The sequence below is a fragment of the Rhinatrema bivittatum genome, chromosome 3 (genome assembly GCF_901001135.1).
Source record: "Rhinatrema bivittatum chromosome 3, aRhiBiv1.1, whole genome shotgun sequence".
In the NCBI taxonomy this organism is placed as follows: Eukaryota; Metazoa; Chordata; class Amphibia; order Gymnophiona; family Rhinatrematidae; genus Rhinatrema; species Rhinatrema bivittatum.
The window spans coordinates 124,397,145-124,419,248 of NC_042617.1; the positions used below are offsets into that span (position 1 = coordinate 124,397,145).

At 43.9% G+C, this 22,104-nt stretch overlaps 1 protein-coding gene across 1 annotated transcript in view; it reads left to right on the top strand.

The window, feature by feature from the left end:
* Positions 1–22,104, top strand: part of USP34 (ubiquitin specific peptidase 34) — a 1,009,100-nt gene that overhangs the window by 360,355 nt on the left and 626,641 nt on the right. Inside the window, exons 18-19 of the mRNA XM_029593702.1 lie at positions 14,782–14,871; positions 14,957–15,052. Coding sequence (XP_029449562.1) covers positions 14,782–14,871; positions 14,957–15,052 — 186 coding nt within the window. The remainder of the gene's footprint in view (positions 1–14,781; positions 14,872–14,956; positions 15,053–22,104) is intronic.

Genomic DNA, 22,104 nt, shown 5'->3' on the forward strand with positions numbered 1-22,104 from the left:
AGGCAGCAGGTACAGGAGGCCGAACTTGGTAGTGATGGCAGATGCCCCCCCCCCCCCCCCCCCCCCCCACTGAAGACTGACTCTGTACTCATCTGGTAAGCGCTGAGCTCAGGTAAGGTTTTAAAAAAGAAAATTTTCCCTGAATCAGAGACAGAGGGGTTTCAGTTCTTCCTCCGATCTTCATTCTTGGCATGCTGTGCTGACATTCATTCCCACTCCCGGTGAGGTTGGGGAACTGGGCAGCCCGGCTGGTTGAGCAGTCCTTGATGGGCTAGTCCCCACATTTAGGCTTTTTTCTTGCATGCCGGATGGTAGGCTGCAGTAGCCATTTTCGCGCGCTCTTATGCGTGTTCTACTGCCCTCTATAGGCTTTTAGTGTGCACAGTGTGTCAGTTCTGTTCACAAGTGCGCTAGGTTTTTGGGTGCACTTTTTTTTTTTTTTAATTGAATTTTCAAATATAAACAAAACAAAAGTTGTTCAGAAAAGTTAGATATAATAAGTATAAAAAATAATTCGGAAAATAGATGACTTCCTTAAGTAAGTAAAGCATATCTTAATTATTATAGGTAATATGATGGGGAGATCAAGTTTTAATAGAGCGATCATAACAAGGAAATAAAAATTAAACCCATAGTTATAGCCTAGAGATACCATACATATCTCAATTGCCATGCCCCCCATGTACTTTAATTTAGGAGAAGCTGAGTAGGTTTAGAGAACAAATATTTAGTATTTTGATATATTAACAGGCAAGTATTTACACGGGTAATGCAAATTAAAGTTAGCCCCCCCCCCCCCCCCCCCCCCCCCCCCGCGAGATTACTTCAGCCTTCATCGTTAGGAACTTTCTTCTTCATTCCTGAGTGTTTCTTGTGATGTGTGGAAATATCCATATTTTCTGGCCATAAAAATGTTGAGACTGGTTTTGTAAATATAATCTCAGTACTGAATCTCTTTCTGAAGTGAATGCAAAAGTAACCAGGAGCGTGCCTCTTGTTTGAATATCAGTCTCTTGCGTTAACTCCAAAACATCTGAAATATTTAAAGTGGTATGTAGCTGCTCTTGAGATTGTAAAGCTGATTTCACTTCTTTAGATGTAAGAAGATAGTGTATTTTCTAGTAATTGCTGGTATTGCTTCGTCTGGAAATTTTAAAATTTTCGTCAGATAATTCTTAAATAAATCTCTTGGTTGCACCAGTTTCAACATAGGAAAATTCAGGACTCTTAAATTAGGTCTTCTCATTGCGTTCCCTAAACTCTCCATTTTATTCAAATATAGGATTTCCGATCTTACTAGATTATTCTGAACAAATTTAACTTGAGAGATCCTTGTATCCAAATCTTTCATTTGGGAATCTATAGAAAGAACCTTGGATTCCAGATTCGTGATCTAATAGTATTCTCTTTCAGCATACCTGTTAAAGAATTTATGGCTTTTTCCATTGATAGTAAAGCAGACCATATAGTATCTAAGGTAATAGTTTGTGGTCTGACTAATGGAGGATGAAAAGTCACATTACCTCTGGTTCTTTCTCCCCTACTTCCATGGGGTTTCCATTGCTGGCATGGTGAAACTGTCTATCCACCAAGGGGCCCGTGGAGCCTTGAGTAATAAGACTCACCGAAGGCAGTGGTGTATTACCATTCCTTCTCGGGGCCTGACTTCTTGCATATTCAGTTTGCTCCTCCACCCGATGGTGCTTTTATCATCCAGGACTTCTGTAGTTTTAAACGGCGGCAGTGGGGCTAATGGCGCACCGGCACTGAGAGATGTTCCTTCAGCCTGGAAGCTTGGCGTTTCCAGCGGTCCCTGTCTGAGGTGTAGCTTGTATGGGCCCCGCAAACAGCACCTCTATCCGAGGTTGTCTAGAATCATGAATCGAAGTCGATGTCAAGGAATCTCTCACCTTAGCTTTGCTTTTTGTATGAGGCATTGCAATGATGTAAATTATAGAGGTATAGAAACAGCTACGAGGAAATCTTTCGGAGAGAGCATTTGCATGTTATCTAGGTGGCGGCCCTGGGCGCACTTTTTACACGCACAAACTTTTTTTATGTGCTTAACTTAGCACACAGGTTGTGCTCGTCCCTTGCCGCACTTTCTTCTAAGTGCTTATTTTTTGTGGGAATTTATTTTTTGAGCGTGAGCCATTCCGATGCATGTTTACTGCAGCGATGGCGTCTGTAAGCATGAAGCCTAAGTGTCTTCCTGTTTGTGTTGCCTATCATATTAGGCTTCTCAGCCTGACCTGGCTTCTAACCTGTGTCAGCACTGCTCAGACGCTCAGGGAGAGTTGTCTTCCACAGATTTTGCTAAGTCTTGCTCTTCCCATTCTGATGATGGGTTGGTTATGGCCTTGACTGGGGGGATGCCAGATCTTGGTTCTCCCTTGACTGGCTCCTCTGCTGGTGAGGGAAGTTCTGTGGGAACCGCTCCAGTTCCTTCTGGGCTTGGTATGGACCCAGCTGCTTTTTCTTGGGTGGAATTTTTTCAAGGCTTATAAGCTTGTCTTCAGGCACTGTCCTCCACTTCCCCCATTTCTGTCCGGTTGGACCCTCAGCCCATGACTCCTCCCTCTTCCAGTCCTTTGCTTAAGCGCCAGGACTCGCCTTGGCTCCCTGCAGGTGTCCCGACAGAAATCAGGATGGCACTGATGATGGGCTTTATCCTGATTCTCTGGAAGATGGGGAAATTCCTCCAGGGCTGGAGCGACTAAGCGGATCTTACTGAAAAAATATCACCTGAAAGCATCGGGTTATCGTTCGTCTCCACTGTCCTCCACTGCATCGACTGAGTCAGCGGATCCATCCAAGACTAAGCATCGCCATCGACATCACCGCTCGTCGACGCCAGCGTCCATGACCCAGGAGGAATTGACGGCAAAGCGGCCGCGGACAAAAGAAACATCGGTCTCGTCAGTGCCTGGGCCTTCATTACCATCGATGCCAGATCCTTCGCATAGTCCTACAAAGGATATATCGACCCAGCCTCCGCTACCGCTTACAACCTCGCTAGTGCCAGCGGTTGTACAGCCGGAATTGTCTGACCTTATCAGACAAGCGGTTATGCAGGCATTAAAGGATCAAATATCTCCGGCGATCCCACCGATGCCGATGCAAACAGCATCGATGCCGGTAATATTACCGATGCCGGTGGGCCCACCGATGCCGGTGTCTGTATTGCCACTGAGGACAACAATGGAATCGACCACGACGACACCAAGCATTATCACTGCGTCGACGTCCATCTATGCCTAGCTACCATCGACCTCTTCGATGTCTATCTCGGTGCCAGGGCCATCGAAGTCTTCGACACCATCTCGAACAGGTTTGCAGACAATTGCATCGATGCCAAATACTATTCCCTCGATGAAAACATCTGAGGATACTGAGCCTCATGATTTGGCATTCTTCCAACATCTTTTACAAAGATGTCATCGACCATCTTCCACCCATACCTGGTCAGCATACTTCTACTTCACTTCCCTCGGATGATCTACAGCCAGGCCCTTCAGGCCTTCATCACTCTCCTAGGTCATCACGGTCTCCTTACAGGGAAGACCCAGAGGATTCCTGGGATGAACAGCAGACGGATACGTCTTCTGAGGACTTCATGTCTGAACCTTCACCTCCAGACCAGAGAAAGAAGTCCCCTCCAGAAGATCTATCTTTTTCAACATTTATTCAGGACATGGCAGACACAATTCCATTTAAATTAACTGCAGAACAAGATACAAGACAGCAGACTTTAGAGGTACTGCAGTTTGTAGATCCACCTAAACAAGTACTAGCTGTGCCAATCCACGAAGTGCTCTTGGATCTTCAACGCCGCATTTGGGAGCACCCATGTTCTGTTTCGGCAGTCAACAAGCGCATAGACACCACCTATTTAGTGCAGACAGCTCCAGGCTATCAAAAACAGCAACTACCACATCAGTCGGTAGTAGTGGAATCTGCACAAAAAAAGTCTAAACGTATCCGTCCACACTCATCAACCCTGCCTGGTAAGGACCACAGATTTCTTGATTCTTTAGGAAGAAAAGTATATCAAAGTGCTATCCTAAACACAAAGATCTCTGCTTATCAACTGTATATAACACAGTACCAGAGAAACCTGTGGAAGCAGGTAGAAGAACTTATACCTCTTTACCTACACAAATTCAAGAAACTGCACAGGCTACAGTCCACAAGGGCCTAGAAGCCAGAAAGCATGAGGTGAGGGCGGTCTACGACAATTTTGAAACGGCTTCCAGAACAGCAGCTTCTGGAATAACTGCTTGTAGATGGGCTTGGCATAAAGCCTCAGACCTCAGGCCTGAGGTCCAAGAAAAACTTGTAGACTTGCCATGTCTGGGAGACAATTTGTTTGGGGAAAAAGTCCAGGATGCCATACAACAGCTCAAGGACCATACTGAGACTTTGTCAGTTGTCTCAAATACCACAGGACCCCTCTACACAACCTCTTCGTCGACTACCTCGAAGGGATATCAGGCGTCCATATTACAGGCCTAGAAGATACTATCCACAAACCTCTAGAGGTCGATCAACTAGACCAACACAACGTTCTCAAGCCAGACAGCCAAGAACAACTCGCCCGCAACCTGCCCCACGAACAGGCCCAGTGGCGGGCTTTTGAAATTCAAGCCAGAGAACAAATTCAATCCCTAAATCCTCAACCAAATCTACCAGTGGGAGGACGAGTATCCTATTTTCACACACATTGGCTCAAAATAACATCAGACCAATGGGTACTCTCCATAGTATCGCAGGTTACAAACTCAATTTCCTCTCAATTCCACCAGAATCACCGCCCAGTTTCTTCCCACAGCAAGAATCTCAACTAATTCATCTACAAGCAGAATTATCCACCCTTCTGAGAGCCAGGGCTATACAGCTAGTGCCCCGGACCCAAAAGGGCAGAGGATTCTACTCCCGGTATTTCCTCATTCCAAAGAAAACCGGAGGCCTACGTCCCATCCTAGACCTCAGAAATCTCAACAAATTTCTGAAGAAAGAAAAATTCAGGATGGTATCTCTAGGCACCATGCTTCCACTTCTTCAAAAAGAGTATTGACTTTGTTCTCTGGATCTTCAAGATGCTTACGCTGACATTCCAATATTCCCTCCTCATCGCAAGTATCTGCGCTTCATGTTAGGCCATCAATATTACCAATACAGAGTTCTGCCATTTGGACTAGCCTCTGCTCCCAGAGTCTTCACAAAATGTCTAGCAGTAATAGCAGGACATTTGCACAAACAAAGTGTGCATGTCTTTCCATATCTGGACGACTGGCTCATCAGAAGTCAATCTCAACAAGGAGCTCTCACTTCTCTCAATCGAACAATTACTCTACTTCACTCCATGGGCTTTCTCATCAACTATTAGAAATCCCACCTGACTCCATCTCACCTACTTCAATTCATAGGTGCAGATTTAACACTATCTTCTCTATAGCCTTTCTCCCCAAAGATCGGGCGAACACACTTTCCCTTCTGGCAAAATCCATTTTCTCAAAGAAACAAGCGACAGCTCGCCAGTTTCTAACCTTACTAGGCCATATGGCCTCCACAGTTCATGTCACCCCTATGGCAAGGTTAGCCATGAGGGTAACTCAATGGACTCTCAAATCACAATGGATCCAAACCATTCAACCACTCCATTCTCCAATTCAGGTAACCCACCAACTACGTTCGTCTCTGCTATGGTGGGCAAACACGGACAATTTGCGCAAGGGCCTGCCCTTCCAGCAACCGGTACCACAGATAACTTTAACCACAGATGCATCCACCTTGGGTTGGGGAGCTCATATAGAAAATCTCCAAACCCAGGGTACTTGGACAAAACTCGAAGCCACATTTCAAATCAATTTCCTGGAACTTCGAGCTATATGTTATGGGCTGCATGCGTTCAAGGACTAACTTTCACACAAAACGGTTCTGATCCAAATGGACAACACAGTAGCCATGTGGTACATAAACAAACAGGGGGGTACGGGCTCATATCTCCTTTGTCAAGAAGCTGCACAGATTTGGGACTGGGCCCTAACACACTCAATGTTTCTCCGGGCCACTTATCTGGCAGGCATTCACAATGTACTGGCAAATCGACTCAGTCGTCAGTTCCAACCACATGAGTGGTCCTTGGATCCCTCAGTAGCAACCAGCATATTCCAGCGTTGGGGACAACCAACAATAGACCTTTTTGCTTCACACTGAATCACAAAGTGGACAAATTCTGTTCTCTACACAAACAAAAGAACCAGCCAGCCAACTACGCATTTGCTCGGCCTTGGAACTCAGGCCTACTATACGCATATCCTCCAGTACCGCTCATAACCAAAACTCTTGTGAAGCTACAACAGGACAAGGGGACCATGATACTCATAGCCCCGTATTGGCCTTGACAAGTATGGTTTCCCACACTCCTAGACCTCTGTCAGGGATCCCATTCGTCTGGGAATAGCTCCCACTCTCATAACTCAGGATCAGGGTCGGTTGCACCATCCCAACCTTCAATCCCTATCCCTGACAACATGGATGTTGAAAGCTTGATATTACAACCACTCAATCTGTCAACCAATGTATCTCAAGTGCTTCTAGCTTCACGTAAACCTTCAACACGAAAGAACTATTCTTCAAAATGGAAAAGGTTTAGTTTGTGGTGCAGGCAAAAATGTATTGATCCTTTCTCCTGCCCCACAACTTCTCTACTAGACTACTTATACCATCTTTCAGAATCTGGTCTCCAGACTTCCTCTGTAAGGGTACATTTAAGTGCAATCTCGGCTTACCATAATAAGATGGGAGATGCACCTATATTCTCACAACCTCTCGTTACTAGGTTTATGAGAGGTTTAACTCATCTTAAACCACCAATTCGGCCACCTGTCACAGAATGGGACCCGAATCTGGTTTTAACAAGACTTGCGCGTTCTCCTTTTGAACCCATAGATTCCTGTGATCTTAAATTTCTCACATGGAAGACTATCTTCCTCATAGCCATTAGCTAGAAGGGTTAGTGAGTTACAAGCACTTGTCACATACGCACCCTATTTGAAGTTCCTACATGACAGAGTAGTTCTCCGTACATACCCAAAATTCCTTCCTAAAGTAGTCACGGAATTCCATTTGAACCAATCCATAGTCTTACCCACATTCTTTCCAAGGCCTCATTCTCACCAAGGAGAACGAGCCTTACATACCTTGGACTGTAAACGTGCGTTATCTTTCTATTTAAATCGCACTGCAGTCCACAGGAAATCCAATCAGCTTTTTGTTTCCTATGATCCAAACAAACCGGGTAAAGCAGTGGGTAAACATACTCTATCCAACTGGTTAGCAGATTGCATACAGTTTTGCTACGAAAAAGCAGGTCTTCCTCTCCAAGGGCGAGTAAAGGCACATTCAGTAAAAGCAATGTCAACCTCAGTAGCAAACTATCGTTCAGTGCCACTAGCTGACATATGTAAGGCCGCAACATGGAGTTCTCTTCACACCTTTGCAGCTCATTACTGTTTGGACAAACAAGGACGACAAGATTCAGCCTATGGACAATCTGTCTTAAAGAACTTGTTTCCAGTTTAATCCCAACTCCTTCTACATCCAACCTGCTGTGACCTTCGGCTGCCTCATTTTTCACCAACAATACTTCACAGTTGCTTTACTACAAAATGACTCAGCTGATAGCTTCCTTATCACCCATATGTGAGAACTAGCATCCTGCTTGTCCTGGGATAAAGCAAAATTGCTTACCTTGTAATAGGTGTTATCCCAGGACAGCAGGATGTAGTCCTCACAGAACCCACCCGCCACCCCGCGGAGTTGGGTCTCATACCTTTTATTACTTAAAATTGTTTTAGCTAAAGCTTATTGCTACATACGAGACTGAAGAGAGACCCCTGTGGCAGAGAATATCATGGCATGCTGGGCATGCTCAGTGGCCTCACAGGGCCAGTCAAAGTTTTCTGGAAACTTTGACAGAAGTTTTTCCCGCTCTAGGGCTCCATCAGTGATGTCACCCATATGTGAGGACTACATCCTGCTGTCCTGGGATAACACCTATTACAAGGTAAGCAATTTTGCTTTATATGATGTCTCCTGTTGCGCCCTAGTGGCAAGATCTTGTCTGCTTCTCTCTCAGGAAGTTGATGAGTCTGGAGGGAATTCCAGAGCGGTTATGGAGCCTGCTGCCGCTTTTTTTTTTTTTTTTAAAGCATACGCAGGCTGTGATTTGGTCCAGACCTCAGCCAGAGGAGTGGCTTTGGTGATAGCGGCCAGGCGTCAACTCTAGTTGCAAAATTGGTCAGCTGACACAACTTCCAAAGCCAATTTTACCAAGATGCCCCTTTAAAGGCTCGCTTTTGTTTGGGAGCGAATTGGAGAAACTGGTCAGTAAGTGGAGCAAGTCTCTGGTGCCTCAGTTGCCAAGGATAAGAAACAGTTACAGCACCCCTTTGGTATGAAGGATTGTTTCCGGGGTTCCAGGCGATTTCGTCCTACAGAGGGCAGACCTTTCAGCGGACTTGGCCTTTTGGTAGGTTTCAGTCTTTTTGTCCCTGGCAGACCATGAGAGCAGCAGGCTCGGGTGGGGACCTTCCCAAGCTTCCCAATGAAGGTTTGCGGACCCCCTTTCCGGAACAGGAAATAGGGGGATGTCTGTCTTTCTTTATCTGAGGTGGGTTGAGATTACGTTCGACCAGTGGGTTCTGGAGGTGATAGACGAAGGGTATGCACTGGAATTTTGCAGTATTCTTTGGGACGTGTTCATGGTATCCTCTTTCTACTCCCTTCAGAGAAGAAGCAGGCAGTGAAATTCTCACTTCAAAGGCTCCTCAGAATATGAGGGTTGTGGTTCCGGTGCCCACGTCTCAAGAATGTATGGGGTGATATTCCATTTATTTTGTCATGCCCAAGAAGGAGGGTTTCTTTCGTCCCATCTTGTATCTCAAGAGGGTTAACTGTCACTTGAAGGTGACTCATTTTCGAATGGAAATCTTACGCTCCGGAATAATAACGGTGCAGTCGGGGAATTTCTGACCTCCTAGGATCTGAGGCTTACCTTCATATTCCCATCCAATTGGAACACCAATGCTTTCTATACTTTGTGGTGTTGGGGCACCATTATCAGTTTCAGGTGCTGCCTTTTGGTCTAGCCACCACTCCCAGAACATTTTCCAATATTATGGTGGCAGTAGCAGCAGCCTTGCAAAAAGAAGAAATTCTGGTACACCTGTATTTGGATGATTCGAGCCAAGTCTCAAAAAGAGAGCCACCTGGTCACACACAAGGTTGATCGCCTTGTTACAGGAGCTCGATTGGGTAGTGAGCCTGACCAAGAGCAATCTTCAACCATCCCAGTCAGAGTATCTGGGGATCTGGTTCGATACTGGACAGGACAGAGTTTTCTTATTGGAAGTTCAGATCCAGAGATTGATGTCTCAAGTGTGTCAGTTGATGAACACCATATGCCCAACAGTGTGGTCCTACCTACAGGTACTCTGCTTGATGGCAGCTACCCTGGAAGTGGTGCCGTGGGCAAAGGCGCATATGCATCCTTTTCTTCAGTGGTCTCTGCCATCTCGTTGCAACCTGTAGTCTCAGGATTATGCTGTTCAGCTCCAGTTGCTGATGGAAATCTGCATCCGCCTCCAGTGGTGGTTGCAGGAGGATCATCTGAGAAAGGATGTTCCCTTGTCCTCTCAGGCCTGGTTGGTACTTACAACAGATGCGAGTCTCTATAGTTGGGGGGCTCACTGTCTGGAGTTAACGGCCCAGGGGCACTGGAATGCCGAAGAGTTCTAATGAAACATCAATTATGTGGATGCCCGGGCTGTACGGCTGGCATGCTTGCAGTTCAGCCACAGGCTGCAGAATCAAGTGGTTTGTGTGATGTCGGACAACACGATGACGGTGGCCTATATCAGTCGCCAGGGAGGAACCAAGAGCCAGCAAGTGTCACAGGAAATGGACCAGCTGATGGAATGGGCGTAAGGTCATTTGCAGATGATCTCGGCCTCTCACATTGCAGGGACTTTCTCAACAGGGGAGTCTGGACCCAGGAGAGTGTGTGTTGTCAGCCGAGGCATTTCAGCTGATTTTGGATCGCTGAGGCCTTCCGATCCTAGACCTGCTGGCGACTTCACGAAATGCGAAGGTTCCTCGCTTCTACGGTCACAGGAGAGATCCGTGATCTCTGGGAATAGACGCTCTCATACAGGTCTGGCCAGAAGACAGATTGCTTTATGCCTTTCCTCCGTGGCCCTTGCTGGGTAGGATAATTTGTAAGATCGAAGGCAATGGGGGGCCAGTACTGGTGGCACCGGACTGGCCCAGGTGTCACCAGTATGCGGATTTGTGGCGACTTCTGGTGGAGGTCCCCCTTCGTCTTCTGCCACACATGGATCTGCTTCAGCAGGGACCGGTTCTTCACAAGGAACCGACTTGATTATGTATTATGGTTTGGCCCTTGAGAGGACGTGCCTGTTAAAGTGAAGTTATTCCTCTGTGTTGATTGCCACTTTACTCCGTGCTCACAAGTTCTTCACTTCTTGGCTTATGTGTTGGTTTGGAGAGCTTTTGAGGCCTGATGTGAGGAGCAGGGTGTTCTTCCTTGTTCAGTTAAGATCCCTCTCATTCTGGATTTTTTGCAGGATGGATTGAATAAAGGCTTGGCCTTTAATTTCTTGCAGGTGCAGGTTGCGGCTCTTGCCTGTTTCAGTGAATGGTGTTTCATTGTTGTCCTTTTTTTTTTTTATATTTGGTGGCCTGTTTCTTTGAAGGGCGTGAAGCACCCTAGGCCTCCTTTGAGGTTACCGCTTCCATTGTGGAGTCTAATTTGGTGCTGGACATTTTGGCGGGCCCTACATTCCGACCACTGCATAGCCTTTCCTTACGATTGTTGACTTTGAAGACTGAGTTCCTGGTGACTAAATGTTCTGTGCGTCGGATTTCTGAGCTGCAGGCCATGTCTTGCAGGGAGCTGTTCCTTCGGGTGACTCCGGGGACATTACAGCTGCATACTGTTCCATCCTTCTTGCCCAAGGTAGTCTCGGTCTTTCATTTGAATCAGTCCATCTCCTTGCCATCCCTGGATAAGATCAGTGATGCGGAGGAGTTTCGCCTTTTGTGCTCCTTGGATGTTAAGCGTCTTGTTGTGCAGTATCTGGAGGTCTCTGTGTCTTTTCGAAAGACGGATTGCCTGTTTGTTCTTCATGGCAGGAGTAAGCAGGGTGCTTCTGCTTTGCAGGCTACCATAGTTCATTGGATTAAGGAGGTAGTCACGGCCATGTATGTGGATGCTGGAAAGCCATTGCCTTCTCAAATTAGGGCTCATTCCACTAGGGCTCAGGCAGTGTCGTGGGTGGAGGTTAGTCTGTTGTCTCCTGTTGATATCTGCCAAACTGCGATGTGGTCCTCGCACACTTTTTCCAAGTTTTATCGTCTGGATGTGCAGGCCTGGGTGGATGCAGCCTTTATACGTGTGGTGTTGACTGGACCGCGGGCAGCCTCCCAACCTGATGGGGAGTAGCTTTAATATATCCCACTGGTCCTGAATTCATCTGTCTACATGCTATAGGAAATGGAGAAATTACTTATCTGATAATTTTGTTTTCCTTAGTGTAGACAGATGGACTCAGCCTCCCACCCTCAGCTGCCGCTTGAGTGTGTCAATAGTCCTCCTGTGGGGCTCTGGGTCCCAAGGGATTACTGGTAAGTGTTCATCCAGTCCCTAGCTTGGGGTTCCTAGAATCTTGTGTGAGTTCAGTGTTTATGCTTGGTTGAGTACAGTTCTGGTTATCTGTTTTTAATCACGTTTTTAATCAGGATTTTTGCTAATCTGTCCACGGTTGCTTTTGAAGAGAATACTGGCAGGCTGGGGTCACAGCAGTTTTATGTATACTGTGACGGCAGCTTGCTCCATCTCCCCCTGGCAGGGGAGCATAAACCCCAAGTCCATCTGTTTACACTAAGGAAAATGAAATTATCAGGCAAGTAATCTCTCCACTTTGCAATTCTTGGCATTGAATCTGAGATAAACAACTTCTCAAGCTTTCCTAGGTCACTTCTTGTTTTCTCTATTCCTTGTTTTCTCTATTCCTTCAGGTATGTCCACTCTTTTGCAGATCTTCGTGTCATCAACAGAAAAACAAACTTTACCTTCTAATCTCTCCACAGTATCGCTCATAAAGATATTGAACAGAATCGATCCCAGAGGAACTCCATTTATCTCCCTTCTTTCTTCAGTGTAGCTTAGTGAAATCTGAATGAAGTATTTGATTAATATTTCTTCTATTTCTTCATCTTTCTCCACACCTTGCTTCTTGACTCCTTTCAATCTTATAATGCTGCTGCTGGTCGTCCTCCTTTTTCGGGTAAGTGTAAAAAAATGCTTTGTTTTCCTCTTACTTTTATTTACTTTTTACCTTTGTTATAGCTCTTTTAATTTGGCTCACTGTTTCACTTCACCAGCCTTCTAGCTCTTCTTTGATGTACATTGCCATTCAACTGAAGTCTGTATTTTTGAAATACAGGACTTTGATCTTTGTGACTTCCCTTCCTCTTGGCTGTTATATCGTACCACCTACCCAGACGTTAGAGATACTGTCTTCATTTGTGAGCACCAGGTTCAGTATCGCTCTTCCCCTCGTGGGTTCAATCACCATTTGTCTGAACAGAGCCCCTTGAAAGGCACCCACTGTCTCGATACTTCTTCCAGATTCTGCAGTGGGGGTACTCCAATCTATATCAGGCAGATTAAATATAATCTTTTCTTCTGGGAGAGTTAAATTATTGCCTTGTTTTTATAATGGTTTAAATAGTTTCTGGAAAATCGTTCATACATGTGCCAATTAATAAAGTAAGGTCAGATAAAATTACCCTTGATATAGGTATCCCACAAGGCTCCACCTTATCAGCTACTCTGTTTAATGTGTACATGTTACCATTGTGCCACCTACTAACTGGTTTAGGTTTAACACATTTTATCTACATAGATGACATTCAAATTCTAGTCCCAATAAATGAAACTCTTGAAAAGGAATACAAACTGGCAACTATGTATCTAAATATTATTAAGCAACTGCTTACACATATGAGACTAATCTTAAATGTTAATAAAATTGAAATTATTGTACTAGATAGAAAAACGAGACAGGAACCTCTTCCGGACATTTCTTAAGAAAACAATACAACGATTAAACCAACAGATCAGACCAGAGATCTCGGTATAATTATAGATGCAGAACTCAACCTAAAAAAGCATATCACAGCGAAAATTAAAGAAAGCTATGGTAAACTAATGACACTGAGACGGTTGAAGCCATTATTAATGGATGAAGATTTTAGAATAGTGCTGCAGCTTTTAATTTTCTCGAGTACAGATTGTAATTCCTTGTTACTAAGACTACCAGCCTCAACAATACGCCCTTTACAAATATTACAAAACGCTGCAGCTAGGATATTAAATGGAAAAAAAAAGAGTGATCACATAACACTCAATTGCAAAACTTCACTGGTTACCTATAAAATATCGTATACAATATAAAGTACACTGCATCTTACACAAAATTATCTCTGGAGAACAAACGGATTGGTTAAATATAGCAATTAGACTACATAAACCCTAGAGAAACCTGAGATCAGCTAATAAAAGGCTTCTAACAATACCATCAGTAAATTCAGCCCATCTTAGTCAGGTAAGAGAGAGAAGTATCTCCCTGGCTGGCCCAAAACTTTGAAATAGCTGCCTGCTGAATTAAGGATCTAAGCAGAGAGAAAATCATTTAAAAAGAATTTGAAAACTTGGCTTTTTGGAATTGCATTTGGAAGGACTGAATGAGAGCTATTTTAATACTATTTTAAGTATTTATATAGTGTGAGGCAGTCAATTTCCACCAACTGAGTGAGAGATTTATAGCAGTTACATATTAAGTAGTGTATTTTACATTTTTTTATTATGATTGTATTTTATTGTATTTTATTTGTTTATTGTATCTTATTTGTTTAATTTACCATATTTTATGAACAACTGCTTATTATTATTTATGTTTTACTTATTTTATGCATAGAAACCATTGTGTTGGCCAGTCTGAACGACGGTATATAAGAGCTTAATAAAGAAATAAAATATAGATGTCTAAGAGGACTATTTGACCACTTAACTAATTTTTATCATATTTTAGAGAGAGGCTGGAGTGTGGCTTCTCTTGTGGTAAAGAATTTTTTCAAATGGCAGAAGAGTCTAGAGCTATATATTGTATTTTAAGGTTAACAGAAGATTATATTTTGACCATGGTGCTTTCTGAGACTGTTCACTGAATGTTAAAGGTTGAGTACTGCTGTCAAAATGAGTATGAAATGTTCATCTGGGTCACGTCATTTTTTTTTAGAATGTAATTGTCAGTGATTTTTTCATACAGTTATAACTGAGACAGAATTGTAAATCCAGGCACCTAATTATGGTTTGGATCATGATGACTTTTGGAGGTTGAGGGTCCAAGAGATAACTGTGCATCATATTCTTGGATCTATAAAATTGCTCTTTCTTTTTCTTGTAAATCCTTCTCATAAAACTTCCATTTCCATGTTAAAACAGGTCCAGCAATGTTTGTTTTGCTTTAGTTTTTTTTAAATTTTTTTCAGCAAGTAATAGGTGTCTGTTTTAAACAAAATGGAAGATTTCAGGAGGTTTGCTATAGTAGAGTTCATCAGAAGATGTGCTCACACCTTTGACTTTCCAAGCACTTTGTTATAGAAGTAATGCCATTTTTTTTATTTTAGGTCAGTAGTAGTATCACTTCGTCTGCTTCCCAAGTTATTTGGCACTTTTCAGCAGTTTGGAAGCAGTTATGATACACATTGGATAACAATGTAAGTCGGCATAAAGGCTTCCTGTTTTCCTGTTGGTTCATGAAATTTTCACAGTATGAATAATTCTAGCAATATTTCTTTTCAGGTGGGCAGAAAAAGAGCTAAACATGATGAAACTTTTCTTTGACAATTTAGTATACTACATTCAGGATGTCCGGGAAGGACGACATAAACATGCATTGTAAGTACAAGAATCATTTGTGTAGATGAAATATTATCCACTGAGCTGTTATCTTGTTTATGTTGTAGAATCAGGTAATCTGAAGACTATAGTTGCTTTCTGGATTATTTTGCTTTGTAGAATGGACTGTGCTAATGGTGCTCAGTATGGAGCTCATCAGTTGCTCACTGTGCTGAGATGGTAGTGAGCCTTTTCTTATTTCATATAAATCCTAAATCCCTTGAAATTTATAGCAGCAGTACTAGTTTATATGTAATGTCTTCATCCAAACATAAGTCCTGAGCAGTTTTACTGATCTAGCAAGAGGAAAAGTGCTGGAAAACAGAGCGAACCAAAAATAAAAAGTTAAATATCTGGTTGTAAAAAATCTTAAGTATTAAAACAATGCAATATCGCAATAAATCAATTTAATATTAATAAATATGTGATCTTTAAAATATAAATTCCTCTTCAGCAAGCCAGACCAATCCAGATGTATGGGTTATGCTCCCCAACCAGTAGATGGAGACAAAAAATAATAGATTTACTAATGTCACCCCTTATAGGGTTCTGTGCTGACCTCAGCTTTCCATTATCTCTAGCAGATGGTAGGCAAGCATTCCATGCTGTGAACTGAGGCCTGATTTAGGCTGGGTGAAGGAATTTGTTTAGAATGGGCTGCTCCTGTGGGCCTCCTTCCCCAGTCAATCATAGCCCTTGGACCAGAGAACTTCCAGTTCTTGGAATAGGGTCTTTTCCAATTACATTCTGTGAATTTCCCCCATCCCTTCAACATTCTGTGATTTCTCCTCCATTTGATTCTGTTGTGATTAGTTCTTTTTTGTTGGTGCCTTTTTCTCCTTTTGTGTCTCTTGTTACTTTACCCAAACTGTTAAAGTTTTATAAAAGAAATAAAAGCTAGCAGTTTGTGTTAAAAACAATTTATGGACCGCCTATCACCATTTCTAGTCTGTTTACAGTTTTACATTCATAAAAGATAAAATCAATTCAGACAAGATAATACATTTTAAAACAGACATAAATTAAATGGGCTCTAATGCAGGGCATGAAGGAAAGGATTTAGTGGTTTCCTTCCTTCTCTGGCAGCAACTTCTCTGGAAGTGCAGACTGGTGCAGGAATAGAGGAGAAAACATGGTAGCTCCTTCAGAGTATGGGAAGCGATTTGTATTGTGCAGATTATGTTGTAAGCCCTGGTATGTGTAGGGAAGAGGAAATATGTGCCACATAGTAATGATGGCAGAAAAATACCAAATGGTCCATCCAGTCTGACCAGCAAGTTTCTTATGGTAGCAACTGCTGCTCTTTGCAGGCTACCTCCATATTTCTGTTAAGGGTAGTAACTGCCGCTCCGTGCTGATTACCCCTAACACTTTTATATTAAGGATAGTAATATTTACTACCCTTTATTTAAAACCAAGCAACTGTCAAACCTACACACAAAATTACTGCTAGCAACATTTTTATGAGGCTTGATAATTCAGACAATGCTACTTGAACATGTTTGGCTTTTGGCTTGGCCATAGAAGCAATCCTTTTACGGTCCAGGATGCTGATACACAGTCATCAGGAAAAAAGAAAAGTCAGGGCCTAGCATTGGCTCTCATCTGAATCCAATTCCCTCTTTTACCTCCACTGTCAAAGCGGAGAACAATGTTGCAATTGCGTCAAAAGCATCAAGGCTAATCACTTAATGGTAATAATAACCATGCCTTCTGTTAAGGGTAATAACTGCCGCTCCATGCAGTTTACCTCATGCATCCTTTTTTTTCATTTCCAAGCTCTAACCTTTAGGAATCCACAGTATTCATCCCATGCCACCACCCTCTCCGTGAAGAAATATTTCCCGATGTTGATTCTGAATCAATTTCCCTGGAGTTTATTTCATGACCTCTAGTTCTATTTGCTTTCCAATGGAAAAGGTTCAACGTTTTCCCGTTGATAGCTGGGCTGAATTAGCCATGCTGTCATGGGGATCTGTCAATCAGGTCCGGGAGGCGGAGATTGTCAAAGCAGAGATCAGAGCTTTGCTCTCTGCGGCGGCGCGTGTGTTCCCGCGCAGGAAAGTAACGGAATCTCCTCAGTCTGTTCTTTCCGCGCGCGGGATCGCACGTGGAGCTATTCTTCTCCTCAGTATTAATAGAACAAAACATGTCAAAATCGGGGTTTAAGCCCTGTAAGTGCGGCCAAGGTAATGTCGGTCACGGATGGCCATGACCGATGTTACCGATGCCTAGGACCAGATCACAATCGGGAAGATTGTGAATTTTGCTCTAGGATGTCACCCAGAGCACTGAAGCAAAGGGCCTACAGACTTCAGGAACTTTTTGCCTCACCGGAACCATCGGAGGCTCATTCGTCGCCTGGCCCTGCGATTTTATCGGCTCCCTCAAAAAAGAGGGCATCATCATGGGATCCTCAGTCCTCCAATCTTGGAGGTAAGGAGGTGGCAAGCCGACAAAGGCTATCGGATTTTCAAAAATCCAAAGAGCCACAATCGCGGGCGCAAGACACATTGCCGCCAAAAATCTCTGTGCCTAAAATTTCTGCATCTAAGGCGCCTTATGCGCATACAAAAGTGTCGGTGCAAAGCACGTTGGCGCCTGAAGAAATATCGGCGCACAACATTTCTATGCGCATGGCGCCAAAGACATGTGCGCACGACGCCGAAGGCCCCTGCACGCACGGTGCAGAAGATTTCTGCATGCAGGGTGTTGAAGACATCGGCGCGCAGGGCGCCGAAGACGTCTGAGCGCACAACCAAAGGAAACTCTACGCGCATGGTGCAGACACCACCTGTGTGCCCGGCGCCAACCATATCTGTGCGCACGGTGCTGGAGACATCAGCGCCGATCACTCTTGTGCATATGGAAACAAAGATATGCGCACAAGTCTAAATCCGCGCATAAAGACACATGAGCACCTATCTCGTGTATTACAAAATGAGTTGAAACGAAGACGTGGACCCTCACACAGATCTTCAGCCTCTCCATCAATTACCTCACCTTGTTTGGGTACTTCCCTTTCTTCGAGAGATAATTCGACAGAGTTTACAATAAAACGTAGAAAACGATCACAGTCTTCACGGAGGAATCATACAGACTTGTTGTCACACTATTATCATAAGCACTCTCGACGCTCCCACCACAAAAAGTCTGCAAAGAGAAGTGCAACATGGGAAGTAAGCCCTTCGACTTCTAAATCATCTCATATACCAACTTCAAATACCTTCTCTCACAGAGAGGTAATACAAGTTGCTTCCTCTACCACTTCTACAGCTTCAGAGGATTCGAGGGACATAATATGCGACAAAAAACAGAAAGACTATAAAGTATACACTACTTTACCTCAGAACACACCAATGCATCCTAAAGCATGTGGGCCACAAGAACCAGATGATCGTACAATAATGCCCCCTCGTACAAAAGAGGCATTTTATCAATTGTTCCAATCCTTAGCAGGTTTTTATGAAACGCTTCAATCATCATTCAAAATGACTAATATTGCTGATGACAGTTCTCCGGAACATAAGACGCAGAATAATAGAGAACAGTCAGTGGAGCTTCCGACATCTCCCATAGCAAACCGACCAGCTTCACCAAATTATAAACAGGATACATCATTTGATTCTCCTTCACCGCAAACATCCCCATCATCATCTACGGGATTCCCATCGGATCCGCAGAAACAACCTCAGGAGCCGTATTCCCCTCCAGAAGACCTTACATACCCAAAATTTCTGGAAAAATTGGGTACAATACTGCATCTAGAGGTCCAAAAAGACAGACCCTAGGTCAGAAACCCTTGGTCTCCTAAAAAGTTTTGACACTCCAGGGGAAGCAACATCTCTTCCACCACAAGAGCTCCTGCATTCAGTCTTACAGAAATCCTGGGAAACACCTTACGCTATCGCAGCAGTTTCCAGGAAAACGGACATAAAATTCCGTATGAGGAAAACATTACCATACTCTGTACCACAATTACCTCATGCTTCAATTGTAGTAGAGTCGGCGATGCAAAGATTTAAGAAAACAGCCACATTCCTCATACCCACCAGGCAAAGACAACAAATATTTGGATGAGGTTTGGGAGGAAAATATACCATAATTCAATGTTGAATGCCCAAATTATGCACCATCAATTCTACATGGTACAATACCTATATGAGTGCATACAAGCTATAAAAGGTATGCTTTCCTCGACTGCGGATCAGATACCTCCGCCTCTTCATGACATGGAGGAGTGTTCTCGTCACCTTTTGAGTCAATCTATGAAGTATATGAAACATCGTCTAGGGCATCGGCAACAGCCATTGCAGCCCGCAGACTAGCATGGTTACGCTCAAGTTCCATACATGAAGATTTGCACGAGAAACTAACGAACCTCCCATGTGCAGGAGATAACCTGTTCGGAGAACGATTTCAAGACACAGTGGGTAAACTAAAGGAAGAAGCTGTAGCAGTACAATCATTAACATCACATCCTAACTATTCGACCACATGTCATTATATTGGATCTACTCGTAGGCAATCCTATGCCAGGAGACCCTACAGATCTTACCAGTCCTTTCGTACACAGACTTACCCTGCGTACCAGCGTCCTGCTCCACAACAGAATACATCAAACCAACGTGGAAGTAAACCATGTAATCAGAGACAGCAGGCACAACAACCGGCTACTGCAGTGAAAGCGACTTCATCTTTTTAGTTACTCAGCCACCACCACAACATCAAGCACCACCCGGCAGGATTCATTCCTGCCTTACAGCTTGGGAGAGATTAACTTCCGATCAATGGGTTTTGGAGATAGTACGTCACGGCTACCAACTTCAATTTGTCACAAAACCCATATTACCTCATCTTTCCACTTTCAAGATTCACAACTTCCAACCACAATTGGGGGAGGAAATTGCTTTGCTTTGCAAACAACAAGCAATTCGACAAATTTACCCAGGGACCCAATTAGTAGGATTTTATTCCCCATACTTCCTCAAACCCAAGAAGTCGAGTGGCCTTCGTCCTATCCTGGACCTAAGGGAATTGAACAAATTTCTCACCAAAGAGAAATTCAAAATGGTATTGTTGAAATCAGTCCTTCCTCTGATTCAAACCAATGATTGGATGTGTTCCATCGACGTCAAGGATGCTTACACACACATTCCAATCCATCCATCCTCGTGGCATTAACTATGCTTTCGCTACAGGCAACAACACTACCAGTACAAAGTTCTCCCCTTCGGACTATCGGCTGCACCCAGGGTGTTCACCAAATGCATGGTAGTGGTGGTGGCTCATCTCAGACAACAAGGTATAATCATCTTTCCATATCTGGACGATTGGCTCATAATCGCCCCAACTCCAAACATCTTACTCAAACACCTCCATCGAGTGATACATTGCTTGCAAGAATTAGGATTGGTGATCAATTTTCAGAAATCACACCTACAACCAATACAACAGTTACAGTTCATAGGAGCATGCCTGGACACTACGTGCAACAGGGCATACCTACCAAGCGACAGAATATCACAATTCCGTCTTCTGTTACATACCTTGAACCATACTCAAAGACCTTCAGCGAGACAGGTTTTAGTAGTCCTCGGCCACATGGCAGCGGCGAATTTCATGGTTCCCAACACCAGGCTACACATGAGACACCTGCAATGGGGCTTGAAACGTCAATGGAAACAGCACTCGCAGCCATTGACACAAAGTATCGTTGACCTCCGAGATGAGGAAAGACATAACATGGTGGCTCCTAAACTCCACCCTATCCAAGGGAGCATTGTTCAGTTCCCCTCCTCACAACGCAGTATTAACCACAGATGCATCTCATAAGGGCTGGGGTGCACACCTTGAGATTTACGAAACACAAGGGTTATGGACAATCTCGGAACAGAACCTGCAAATAAATTTACTGGAACTCAGAGCGATTCGCAATGCATTACGAGTGTTCCAAGACCACCTGAAAGGACGCAGGGTCATGATCCACACGGACAACCAAGTCGCGATGTTTTACATCAACAAACAAGGAGGGTCCGGTTCATGGTCCCTTTGCAAGGAGACCTTGACAATCTTCGAACATGCTCACCGAAATTGCATACATCTCCAGGCAACTTACCTACCAGGAGTTGCAAACACAAGAGCGGACAAGCTAAGCCGCATCTTTCATCCTCATGAATGGGCACTCAATACAGACATAGCCCAAGACGTATTCATGCAGTGGGGAACACCTTCAATAGATCTCTTTGCAACAGAGATCAATGCTCAAGTTCCCAAATTCTGCTTGATAAGACCAAGCCAATTCAGGATCGCTCAAGATGCCTTCCTCATCCCGTGGATGACAGGCCTCCTATATGCCTTTCCTCCCATACCACTCATAACAAGGACAATTCAGAAATGCATAGCAGACAAAGCTCAACTGATACTCATAGCCCCGGCTTGGCCGAGGCAACCGTGGTACAGTTTCCTTCTCCGACTATCCATCATGGATCCAATTCGATTACCGAATCGCCAGGATCTTCTCTGCCAAGATCAAGGGACACTTCTACACCCGCTACACTCATCTCTCCACTTGACAGCCGTAGAAGAAGTCTCTCTTTACAAATCAGTCCGCCCTGAAGCAGCGTGTTTTGCGAAACGCCGGCCGCATTGGCGGCGGTTGTTAGACCTTTGGGTCTCAGTTACGGCAGAACCAAGTAAAAGAATAATCTGCAACGTTTGAGATCACCAAATTCATCTAACCTCAGATAAGTGTTCTGCCGGTTAAATAATTTTGTCGGGATATAAAATCATATGAGAGACGATGTGAATGACACCGTCCGTCCCATTTTCAATTGCAAGACTGGAAATTTGATTGCTTAACCTGCATTACATATTTGACTGCAGAGAATTTTATATCAATTTTGAGATGATATGTCATTGGACTAGTTTCACACAGTTGTATGAGTCAACATTGTGGTACATTCACACAGAGACATTAAGAATCTGACAAACTGCTACAAAATTGCTGAACATTAACAATTTGTTACTTTTTTGAGACGATCGGGTCCATC